General features: G+C 50.7%; 1 protein-coding gene across 2 annotated transcripts; it reads left to right on the top strand.

The window, feature by feature from the left end:
* The first annotated feature begins 10,720 nt into the window (after window positions 1-10,720).
* Window positions 10,721-12,315, top strand: LOC123395823 (nucleolar and coiled-body phosphoprotein 1-like). 2 transcript variants are annotated; one of them, XM_045090859.1, is made up of 2 exons: window positions 10,721-11,345; window positions 11,658-12,315. In XM_045090859.1, the coding sequence occupies exon 2, from the start codon at window positions 11,697-11,699 to the stop codon at window positions 12,096-12,098; it is 402 nt and encodes a 133-aa protein (XP_044946794.1). In that variant the 5' UTR covers window positions 10,721-11,345; window positions 11,658-11,696; the 3' UTR covers window positions 12,099-12,315. The 2 variants fall into 2 exon arrangements, with proteins under 2 accessions (XP_044946794.1, XP_044946793.1); XM_045090858.1 differs by having other exon boundaries at window positions 10,722-11,057.
* The last annotated feature ends 266 nt before the right edge of the window (window positions 12,316-12,581 follow it).

Here is a 12,581-nt window from a genome sequence, read left to right as displayed (position 1 = left end):
TGGAGATGAGTCCCCTCCGATGAGAGGAGTGTTGGTGATGACGATGGCGACGATTTCCCCCTCCGGGACGGAAGTTTCCCCGGTAGGATCGTCCTGACGGAGCTCTAGATTGGTTCTGCTCAAGTTCCGCCTCGTGGCGGCGGCGAAACCACGAAAAAGCTCCCTTCTGATTTTTTTTCCTGGACGAAACCCTCCATATAGCAAAAGAGGGGGGCAAGTGGGCCAGCAGGGTGCCCACAAGCCCCCATGGCGCGGCATAGGGGGGTGGCCGCACCGTGCAGGCTTGTGGCCACCCCCTCGCGTCCCTCTCGCACTTCTTCGGCCTAGTATTTTTTATAAATTGGGAAAAAAATATCCGTTGATTTTCACGGTGTTTGGAGTTGCGCAGAATAGGTATCTCAACTTTGCTCACTTTCAGGCCAGAATTCTAGTTGCCGGTATTCTCCCTCTTCATGTAAACCTTGCAAAATAAGAGAGAAATGGGATAAGAATAGTACCGTGAAATGAAATAACAGCCAAAGAAGCGATAAATATCAACATGAAAACATGATGCAAAATGGACGTATCACACTGCTCTGGCACTTCTTCTCCCTCCACCCGATTGCGCCCGACCAGCGCTTCGGGCGCATGTCCTTCCAAGCGGCGGATGCAACGGTGGGAGAATGCATCGATATGGAGATCGATCACTTCGCCAAAGGCTTTGGGCGGCAATGGGTGTTTGTGGACGTGCAGCAGTACATCCCCCTCGTGTTGACTTCGCCTTCCCAGGCAACACTGAGCCCTAGGTGGTAGCACACGCCACTCGCCGACCCAAGGTTGTCGCCGGTGTGGGGGAGATTGGAGTCTTTGAAGGAAGCAGGGGTGACCGCCACGCTGATCGTGAGGGAATTCCTCGGGCAGTGGATGGTTGTGCTTCAAAGTCACTCCCGCCCGATGTGGTCCTTCTCCGGGCTGAACGATCCCATGCGGCTTCACCCGGGGCGCATGCTGGGCGACGCGCTCGACAGGGTGCTCCAAGTTCTGCTCGGCAAGTCCGTCGGCGGCCTCCCCCGCAGGGGGAGCCCCCTGTATAAGTACAGGAACACGAGAGACTTTGCCTGAGCGATGTGTCACTTTGACCAGGAGGGGCCACTTCCCGGAGTCCACGAGGGTCCTCAGGACGCGCTTGTCTTGCTGGCCTCTGAGTTGGGGGCCTGGGAAGACGCAGAACCCCCAGCTACGGCAGCGGGAGGTGGCGTGCTCGTACATCAGACCCAACCTGAGGGCAGCGTTGGGGCTGCGCTGAGGGCGCTGAAGAAGAGGATGAGATGGTCTGCCAAGGATGAGTAAACACCACCCCTCCATTTCCCTTGCCTTCTTGCTCCACGTGTGACTCACCCTTCCTCTGCGCAGGCTTCCGGCAGGCAAAAGGTCCCGCCAGCCCCTGGCCCGGCGCACGATTCCTTACCGCCGGCCAGGGCTGGGGAGAGCGACCTTGGCGTACCGGACCACCGCGCGAGCAAAGCACCTGGTCGCGATGTGGCCCTGCCCTAGTGTGCTGACACTCTGAGGAAGGGGGCAAGTCTCCAGCGTCCCCCATGGGGAGCCGTGCCGGTGAGGATGTGTCGAGGGGGCCAGAGCCCCCAGTCACCCCGGGCACCCCTTGAGACGCGATAGAGGATTCGGGGGGGAGCTAACCGCCCTGGATAGGGCCTCAAGCTTGTAGCTCACGACGCCCAGATCAGACGAGGCGGGGCGGCTGTGAACCAGCTTCCAGCCCCCAGCGAGCGGGGGCCAGGGCCTCCAGGGCCCTGATCAGGAGAAAAAGTGTTAGGCCTGAGCCAGACCGTGCCGTGGAGCTCGTGGCCTCCCAGACTTCAGTCCGCCATGACCTTTTGAGGGGTACTTTAAGCATGGTGAAGCAGTTTGGGGCAGAGCTTTAGAACGTAGACGCGCGCTTTGCCGAGGAACGCCTGCGCTCGGCTCGCGGGTGACATCAACTTGACGTGGCTGTCAAGCTAAGCCGCCGCCAACACAAAAAGGTGTGTGTGAAGAATGAAGTGTCCGCCACCGTGGCGAGGTAGGCATGATAGCACGCCCTCCACGAGGCCGACAAAGCGGGCGAGCGTCGTGAGGCCGACAAAGCGGGCGAGCATCGCGAGTCCATCAAGGACCAATTGCAGGAACTTCAGGCCTCGAACGCCGCTTTGAGCAGCAGCTTCAGGGGTGGAGGGTCGAGGCGGATGAGCTCGCCCTCCGCGAGAAGACCTCCGAGCCCTTGAACAACAACTTACCTTGGCATCGTCAGAGCTGGCCTTGGAGCGTGAGCGACTAGATGCGCTAGATCAGGACATCGTCGGCGCCGAGGCCACCTACGACCAACAAGTCAAAAAGATCCAAGGGGATGCCGACATGCAGGTCGAGCGGCCCCGTGAGGATTACACAAGCAAGTTGCAACTACAGGAGAGCCTCTTCACGACTGGGCACGCACAGCTGCAGCGCAAGATATACGGTCTCAGGGACGCCCTTACCCTTGCAGGAGGCTGGGAGGAAGCCAAGCTGCCGGCTCAGGCCGCCACCATGGTCGAGCTGTCATCGTTCCAGGGGAAAGTGAGCGGCACTACTTCCCTCATGGAGCAGGCGATTGACGAAGCGGTAGAGGCCCGAGGGCTTCAGCTTCAGCGCTCGAAGATGTTCTAAGGTTTCGAGCCATGGACATGTCGAGCCTTGGGTTTCATCTGCAGGAGAAGCGTCTCCAGCCCCCTCGTGCCGGACGAAGTCGGTTACCTTGATTTCTTTACCAAGGTCATGGAACGGCTTGAGGAAGGCGCCCAAGAAGTGGGGCCTTGATCAAGGAGGAAAGCCGCGACCTTTTGTCCCACGCGTTGACGCACGTCTTCAACAACGTCTTCCACACCGATCGCCACTTCAATTTTGAGGCCGTGATGGTGCTCGTTCCAAAGGCTAGCCGCGGCACCCTGGGGAAGGCGGTGAGAGATCACGTCGACACGCTAATGCGCAGTTTGCCCTCCCGACGGCTTCAACTTCTAGGGGGGTGCCGAGGCCGTAGTCCATGAAGATGATGATGAAGCCGAAGCACACGAGGTCAACGACGACGGTGGCAAGAGTTGTGCGTTTCTCTTGGTCTCTCCGGTCCCATGGTCGTGCCGGCATGTAGTCTTACCGAGGTGCGAAGCTAGCAGCTTCTGCTTGAACCTCCTGCTCCTGTCATGAATGTTTGTTTTTTACATGGATTCTGGTGGCTTCGTTTTTGTTTCGTACCTTGTGTCTCCCGACATGTGTCCCGCATGCAGGGCCTGGCTGCCACCTGGTAATCAGGTTGCGATCATCCATGTGGGGCCAAGCAGCGGGGGTACCCGAGGCAGGCTGGGGGCCCTCCCAAGGTTTATGCCCGATAGGTCATCCTTCGCGAGGTGTCGCATGACATACGCTTGTCGACTCACTTTGTGCGCCACGCGAGGAAACTAGGTGCTACGGCCTTGGCGAGGTGGCGTACGCCAGAATAGGCTCGTATACGGAGCCTAACATGCCTGTGGACGGAGCCTGTGTCCAGGTGTGGGCACCGTGCCTAAGCCCCCGCTCTCATGGCATTCAAGGGGTGGGGGGTGGGGAGCGCACGTGGTGAGAAAAGAGAAAACCAACGAAACTCCATGAAAACAAGAAAGGCCAGATCTTTATTCAAACCAGAGACGAACTCATTTACAAGCCCAAAAGGGGAGGTATGAGTGTCATGTCCTGCACGAGTCAGCCTGGTGAGCTTGCTTGCAAGTAAAAAAAGGGAGAAGAAAAATTGGTTGTCGTATTGAGTACGGGTCAACCTAGAAAGAAAGGGTGGGTGCCGTATTCAGTATGGGTCAACCTAAAAGAAGTGTTAGGTGTGGTTCGCGAGACGTCTTCTTCGATCGATCCCAGGCGCGATGCAAGGGCTTCCACTATGGCGTGGGCACAGTCGCAGTTCGACAGTCTTTCCGCCAGCGCCGAGCATAGGGACTTCCATTTGTACATGGGAGGGCCCCTCCACCATGGCCAAGACGCGGCTTGTCATGGGGTTACGCATAGGAGGCCCCGGGCGTATACAGCCCCCTCGTTATTACGTGAGAGGGTCACGGGTAGAACCTTCAGAGAGGCAGAATGTTCCATGTGTTGGCCACCGTGCTCCCACCCTCAGTCTCTAGCTCGCGCGGCGCCGGGCCTGGAGACATGGGCGATCCTGAAGGGGCCCCCCCACACAGGGGAGAGCTTGTGAAGGCCCTCCCTGGAAAGGACTCGCCCCAGGACAAGGTCTCCAACTTCGAGGGTGCGGGGGCGGACGTGACGACTATAGTAGCGTCGCATGGTTTGTTGGTATCTTGCGGCATGAAGGGCGGCCCGGAGGCGGGCCTCCTCGAGGAGCAGGAGGTCAGATTCCCACGAGTCGGCTTAATGCGCCTCATCAAACTCCAACATCCACTAGGAACCGTACTTGAGCTCCGCGGGGAGGACGACCTCCGCCCCGTAGACGAGGAAGAAGGGGTCTCGCCGGTGGGCTTGGTCGTGGTGGTGCAGATAGACCACAACACAGACTGTAGCTCGTCAAACCAGCCCTTTCCGCAAGCCTCGAGCTTCTTCTTGAAGCTCTTGGTCTTGAGGCCCTGGAGGACCTTGGCGTTAGTGCGCTTAGCTTGTCCGTTCTTGCGCGGGTGTGCCATGGAGGCATAGCATGTCTGCGTACCAAGGTTAGCACAATATGATTTAAAAAGACCGCTCGTGAATTGGGACCCATTGTCGGTGATGATGCGGTTAGGGACGCTGAAGCAGCGCACAAGGCCCTTGATGAACTTGACAGCCGAGCCGAGCGGGATGGTGCGGACAGCTTTGACTTCCGTCCACTTGGTGAACTTGTCGACGATGACATAGAGGTAGCGGTATTCACATGCCAAGCGGGGAAGGGGACCATAATGTACACCCCCCACACCACGAAGGACCGATAGAGCAGAATGGTTTGGAGCCCGTGTGCGGGTTGGTGGATCTGTCTGGCATGGAACTGGCATAACTCGCAGGACTGGACCAGCTCAGTGGTGTCATGAAGTGCAGTGGGCTAGTAAAAACTATTGTGGAATGCCTTGTCGAGGAGGGTGCGCGATGAGGAGTGGTGCCCGCAGTCCCCTCCATGGATGTCGGCAAGTAGCTCACGCCCCTGCTGCTCTTAGATGCACCGCAACGAGACGCTATTGGGCCGCGTGCGGTACAGCTCCCTGTCCCGTAGGCAGTAGGCGGTGGCCTGCCGGACGAGATGCTCCGCCCCCTCGTCCTCCGTGGGGAGGTCACCACGGGTCAAGTAGGCCTTAAGCTTAATGGTCCAATCGCCCTCTTGAGGCTAAAGTGCCAGTAGCACTCAATCTCTCGAGGGTAGGCCATAGTCCGGCACGCCCGCGTTGGTGCACGTGGCAGCCCTTCGGGAGGCGGCGCAGTGTTGACGACAAGCGGCATGGCTGACAGCTTGAGGAGCTGCTCCTCGAAGATGCTAGGACGCGTGGACTCCCGATGTGATGCTCTCTTGGTGATGTCGCCAGCTTCCTGGTTGGCGTCGTGAGGGATGTGCTGTAATTCCAAACCAAGAAATCGTTTCTCAAGTTTACGCACCTCCTCCAGGTAGGCCGCCATCCGCTCGTCTTTGGGCGTTTACTACTTGTTGGAAAAGTTGACCAGGAGCTGGGAGTCACCCTTTACCACGAGGTGCTTGACGCCAAGGGCCGAGGCGGCCTTAAGGCCAGCGGTCAGACCTTTGTAGTCAACAATGTTGTTGGAGACCTTCATGTCATGCTTCAAGCACAACTTGACCTCGTGGTAGAGCTTGCCGTAGCTGAACCCATGTGTGGGCCGAGGCCATGGAAGGGTGGGCCCCAGCTCTAGGCCCTGTCCCATCACCCGTGTGGCTTGGCTGGGCTAAGCCCACGGAGCCCGACGCGTGGTGGCCCCGCTCCCCAGCCCCGATGCACCGCAGCGTTCCTTTCGACATCGACTGCCCGGCTTCCCGGGCCCGGCACACAGCAGACGGACCCGGCTCCCAGGCTCCACCGACAAGGTCTCTGAGAGACAAGCAAGTGAGACCTGTCGCCTCGAGCCAGCGGGAGTCTCCGACTTCGGGGACTACTGTAGGGGGGTAACCCCGGGGTAGCCTCATATCCTTTCATGCCCGTTTTCAAAAACATCGGGGCCGGCTCAGCTCCTCAAGCGCCAGCTCCAGCGGGCCAGCTCCGCCCGGCTCGACTGACTCGTGATTGGACCCTGGTCCCTCCGGTTCCGAGCGACCCGCCAGCCAGCAGGCCCCCTCCTGCCAGTCATTGGTCCACATGACTAGATTCGTCGCCTATGACGGGACGCGACGCAAGACCAACCACTTGATGGCGTCGTACGTGCATGGCTATAATGGAGTCTGCCATATCACCGACCTGTGCCGACTACGACCGGACAAGGCAGCACTGGGTCTACTCAGCGATCATCATTGCCTAGCCCGTGCCACCCCTCATACGTGGCAGCACGCGTGTCGGCCATACCATCAACCATAGGCGGGAGCGACGAATGCTTCACGGGCCGCCCCTCTGATGGGACCCCACATCCGGCAGGCCCCACGAGCGACAAGACCGCACGAGATGTGGGCCCCTCCAGCCGGCCAGAGAGGCCGCCTGCCGGGCTCCACCTGCACCAACCATGTATATTGTAAGTCGGGGAGGCTGGCCTATAAATCCCCTCGGCCCTCCCCACGCAACGGGGTCGTCCGGTCATCATCTCACACGCGCACACACACCCATCCATGTAGAGAGGAAAAGAGAGCAAGCTAGCTCCTTCTTCCTCCTCTAGCCAACGGCTCAAGGAGCATCATTGTAGCTCCCATATACCATATAACAACTACCACAGGACTAGGGGTGTTACCTCCCACGGAGGGCCCCGAACCTGGTTACATCTCTGTCACCACGCCTTGTTCCCATTCCCATGCCCGGAATCCGTCGACACACATTGGCCCAAACCACTCGAGATAAGCCAGCCCATGGCATTTGTTGTGACAAAATGAAAACAAGTAGGTAGATGATAAAAAGAATATTTTTTGAAGTGTGGATGCTACAATAGAAAAAACATTTAATCACATAGGCAATGATAATTCTAACAACAAGTATCATCATTCCATTAGGTTGAACATATCATTTAGTTGTAATAAAGTATCTCACAAATCTTTTGGTATTATATTGTATACATAAAGCAACCAATTAAGTAGACATAATAACTAGGTACCCAATTTAAAGATAACCATCATGCTTTTATAATGCTTAATAATTTACTCTTTAAAGAATGCATTCAAAGCTAAGAGTGCTCCACAGGCTCAATAGTTGGTGCTCAAAGAGAGAAATATGAAATTGACTCAACAATAAAAGCAAACAGATTGGGCCTTCGCAGAAGGAAACATAGATTAACATGCACGAGAACTCATTGGTTTCAAATAGAGATACATTTATTTTGAGAGATGTATTTTTCGTGTCAACATTTTAACGATAAACGTTTTCATTATCTTCCATGCTAAACATACTAGGAGAGGCTCCCATGAATTGACACTCCTCCTCAATGATAACCAATACAAACCATGGCTACTCGACTCCATGTGTGCCTGCCAACTTTCGAGTTTTACGGAGGAGTGCCTTTTAAAAAATATGGGGCTCGACATCCCTGTACCAACTCTCTCATAAATTTAACAAGCACAGTAAATTCTTTACCAAGCAAACACTTGTTTCAAGGATTGGATGCACAAGTGATAATTCAGCTTAGTACAAGAAAAGGCTCGCAAAAGACTGGGGCAACCACTTTACCAAGCAAAAAAACATAATCATGCATTCTATAGTAACATTATTAATAAATATATATAATCATGATGATAGCCTACAAACCAAAATACCACCAAGGTTGAACTGGAATTTATCAAACATGTGTAAACATGTGCCCAGCCAATCATTCGTCCTTCACTAGGAGATACTTACCAGCATAACATAATAGGTTCAACTTAATACAATTAATGCTCTTTGTCGTTATAATATAACTCTATTACTTGATTAAAGATATGCATTATCATAGTCTCACTTCTATTTTAACGAATTAAACAAAGGGTGCATGTGTACTTCTCAATTACATATAATAAATGAAGCACGCGACATTGAATTTATTCGTACATTTTACTCTAAACATATAAGTGAAGCACAATAGAAAATACTCATTCTTATTCAATGAGAGATTCTCCAAGATAGTGATATCAATACTAATGACTAAAGTTTGACCTTTTCCAACCCACCCTTAATAATAATGTAATCCACATGAATTGTATCACCCTGAGAAATAGTGGGATCAATAATTCTAAAGTTAACCTCTTCAAACTAACTTCTAATGATAATTTCGTTCACACTCTAAAAGATATAAGTGAAGTTCATAGATAATTTTACAAATAATATAAATATAGTGATACCAATATTCAAGCTCAAAAATATAAGTGCACACAAAGCATTCTATAAAGCCATACTCAATAGATATAAGGGAAGTGCATGAAGCATTTTATAAATAAACCAAGGACCATAAGAAATCATCCCCAACTATCATGGTGTATATTTATTCAAAACAAAAAGGAAAAATGACGCTCCAAGACTTTGCACGTATCATGTGAACATATAAAAACTTAGGTCTAACCGAGACATACCGAAAATTGTTGATGAAAAAAGAGGAGATGTCTTCCGAGGCATCCCAAACTTAGAGGCTTGAGTCTACTTGATATTACCTTGGGGTGCTTTGGACATTCTCAAGCTTAGGTTCTTGATGCTTCTTGTTCCTCTCAATCGATTTCTTTCCTCGATCTTAAAAACTGTATCCACACAAAACTCAACAGAACTCGTGAGATAGGTTAGTACACATAAAACTAAATCATCAAATCATGTACTATCAAGGCAAGTTTCATAATTATTTTCAAACATTTGATATTGTATACTATCGTTTTCAAAATTTATATCCCTCAATATAAGCCAAAAAACTGTAGAACAAGCATATAACGAAATTATAACATCAATCTATCAAAAGTAGAACACTCTGTAGTAATCTAATTAAGCTGCGTACTTTTGTAACTACAAACTTTCTGAAAAATTAGAATGCAACAATAAGTTGTAATTAAGTACTATGTAAAAATTTCAGGAACTCATCACGGCCAATATACAATACAAACACAAACACTGGCCACAATAGTTTGTGTTTTTGCACAGAACCTAACAAACATGCAATTGCAACATCATAATTCAAACCTTAGCACTTTATTTTTATGGTATAATGATATATACAAGGTGATAATTATATTTATGAGAAACTTTCATGAGAAGTTTTTATACTATTTTCACGAGTATGAACACAAGTGTTTATGATCAACCCTCACTTCTTCAATGCACGATTTCCAATCATTTCTCTTTTAAAAAATGTTTTAGGATTCCAACTTTATTTTTTCGTTTTTTATAAGTTTAAAGACACAAAAAATAAGAAAAAGACTGAAACATTCGGGTTGTGTCCCAAACAAGGTTTAATTTAAAGCAATTAAGTTAGGCATAAAGGTGCAAGTAAAAGAATATTTTTATTGTATTTTTCATATTTTTACCCATAACTAAAGAATGAAAACAAGAACGAGACTAAGAAAAACTATTTAATGATAAAAGCAAACAATCATACTTGATTTTATTTACGATGCACCACCGTCGTCTCGTCTTCCTGAACAAAAATAAATTCTAACAAAACTTAAAAAAATATCTAAAAACAAAACCCTCCTATCGACAAGAGTCGGAATGCACTGGACCCTCATGGCCCTAAGGCATGTGGCCCAAGGGATGGCAGAAACCCTAGCCGCCTTTTCTCTTGGGAGGAGAGATGCAGGGGAAGGGAGGCATCAACATGATGAATTGGTTATTTGGCCACACCTGACATATGCAACGGATAATGTCGAGAAATAATTAAGATATCAGGATGCACACAACCATGCTTATTTACCCATTTAGCTTTTTCCTCCAAACCATAAACATAACCTTGCCAAATGTTTTACTACCTACTAATATTAGTAGAATAGGCTCGATTTTTTTTTACTCCCTCCAATCATAATAAGTGTCGTCGTTATAGTTCAGCACCATAGGCTTAAGCTGAAACCAGACAGCCGATAGTACAATCCTTGGAGGCCGGAGGGTGCACGGGACGGCCATAACTACGTGACGAACAGCACCATCACTCGAGCCGTCCAAGTTGTTGGTTCGTCCTCCGTGCAGAGGACACGACCGAGTTTGGAAAGGTGTTTTTCCACCAAGATGGTAAACCCCTTGTTTCTTCCAGCATTTTCACCCCACTGCGCATTTCCCTCCAAAACTAAACAGGGAACCATCAGTGCACCCACGTACGCTGCGTCGTCAGGGGACATTTCACATTGGCCTTGTCTCGTCTCTCACGTTGCTTGTCCCCGCTGTCCGTCGCGGCGGTAATCCTCGCCCCTGCCCTCAGTGGCCAAGTGTAAACCACAAGGGAAAGTGAGAGGAGATGGTTTTACCGTGACGCTGTCCGATGCCCCGCGGGTACGCTCCTGCCTGTCTGTGCCTCCACGTTGTTACTGCGGTCCATGGGTGGTATCTCATCTCAAGACCCAAAGCATCTCTCCCTCTCTCCCTCTCTATCTCTATCTCTCTCGCAGTGGAGAATGGTGTGACCAGTCCTCTGCCTCTTGGGTTTCTTCTCTTCTCTGTGTGCGCACAATCTTCCACAAAACCTCAGACGCTCCCCACCCACCGTCCGTATCCGCTGCCCAATGTCCATTGGCACAACAGCAGCACCCTGTGCCTCCTCTGTTCTCCCTCTTGTTCTTGCCCGAGAGCGACCGTAGATCAGTCCAGACAAACTAGCCAAAGCAACCATAGATCAGTCCAGACAAACTAGCAAGCCTCTGAAGATCTCCTCCTTCTGCAGGAGAGTTTTGTTCGAACAAGTTCGTCGCTTGCCTTGCCAGCCAGCCAGCCTCTGTATCGTTCCAGGTTCTTCCTCCTTTTTTTCTCTGTTCTTTTCTTAATCCCTAGTCCGATATGGGGTAATGATTTGGAGTCCTTGATAGCGCTCCGCTAGTAGATATGAGGTTGCTCGCACGGTTCTTGCCTTTTGTTTTTGGTTGTTGGTTTTAGATGGTACAGTGGTTAGGTTGCTTTGGTGCTGGTTCTCCTTGGATACCCACCAAGCAAGCAAGCAAGCAAGCTTCAATTCCTACCTGAAATATATCGGAGTCCAATATTCCCTTTGACGCTCTTCGTTCTAGAGACTGATTTGTGGTGAGATAATCACCACTTTGGAACATCTTTTGTGTATTTTACCACCAACAACAGATGGCATGCATCTATACGGTGGGATACATCGTTAGATAGCCGAGCTTTAGACCAACAGCTGCTTAATCTGAACCTTCTCTTAGCCATTTACAGTACATAGCAGATTTTCAGATGCTGACTGAAAGTCTGAAACCATGTCTTCTGCTCTCTCTTTTGACTGAAAATCATGCCTCTTTATGCATCATTTATTTGGTTGATTCTTTCCAAGGTAGGCACCGAGAGGAAAGATGGTCTCACTCGATTTATTTCTGTGACTAGCTACCTCTTGGGTCAGGCTGCGGGCTGCCTGGATCCTGGATGGGCAGGCCTAGAGGTGGGAAGGCCAAGAAATCGATGGAAGCTGCGAAGAACGAGGACGCCGGTAGCGCGGGTGAGGAGGTGATCCCAGCCTACAAGAGGAGGGGACGGCCACAGAAGCTTCTCAAGCACGACGTCGATGAGGAAGAGGACACCGCCATCGCCAAGGTTGAAGACGACGGCGACGGCACAAAAGAAAAGATTGCGCCGCGCAAGGAGTCGACGGGCGCAGCCGGGAACGGAGGGAAGAAGAGGCGGCGGCAGTCGAAGCGTGGCTCGGAGTCAACGACGGAGAAGAAGGACGGCGCGCCGGCGAGAGCGCCGAACGGATTCCGGCAGAATGGGAGTCGGCGGAAGAGCACCCCGCGGAGAGCTGCCGAGGCAGGGGTGGAGACCAAGTGAGGCTCTGAAGACTAAACAAGTGTGCGACGTAATGGAGAACTGCCTAATTGCAGCAAGTAGTTATGTACTAGCTTCAAAATTGCACTATTAGTGGTAGCTTTTAGGTTTATAAGATTGTGGATTTTAGGGGTTTATGTCAGTTAATTCTATGGTCAGTGCTAGTGACTGGCACATGGATTAAAACTTTCTGAGAGGAACTTCATTTACAGACCGCTAATTGCTTCCCCGTTCATGACATGCCTTACGAAAATGGCAATTACAAGTATGTTTTGTTCTTGAAACAATTTTTTTCAAAAGAAAAACTTTCAATTTATTCATCAATAGTTATTTTTTGAAAAGGATTCATCGAACAACACAGGTAACAAAGATATCATCCATGTTCATAGAGGACTGCAAGCATCGTAGAAGTCGAAGGCACGTCCTCGTCATTCCCCCTCACTTATCAAAGTCGGGTAAACTTTGTTGTACTAGTTTGCACTCGGA

The sequence above is a fragment of the Hordeum vulgare genome, chromosome 5H, assembly GCF_904849725.1.
Source record: "Hordeum vulgare subsp. vulgare chromosome 5H, MorexV3_pseudomolecules_assembly, whole genome shotgun sequence".
Lineage (NCBI taxonomy): Eukaryota > Viridiplantae > Streptophyta > Magnoliopsida > Poales > Poaceae > Hordeum > Hordeum vulgare.
Note: the sequence above shows the minus strand (reverse complement) of the source record. Positions and strands in the feature narration are given on the sequence as shown.

What these genes read in the sequence shown, in the direction of transcription:
- LOC123395823 (XM_045090859.1), top strand. Translation starts at nt 11,697, where the DNA reads ATGGGCAGGCCTAGAGGTGGGAAGGCCAAGAAATCGATGGAAGCTGCG.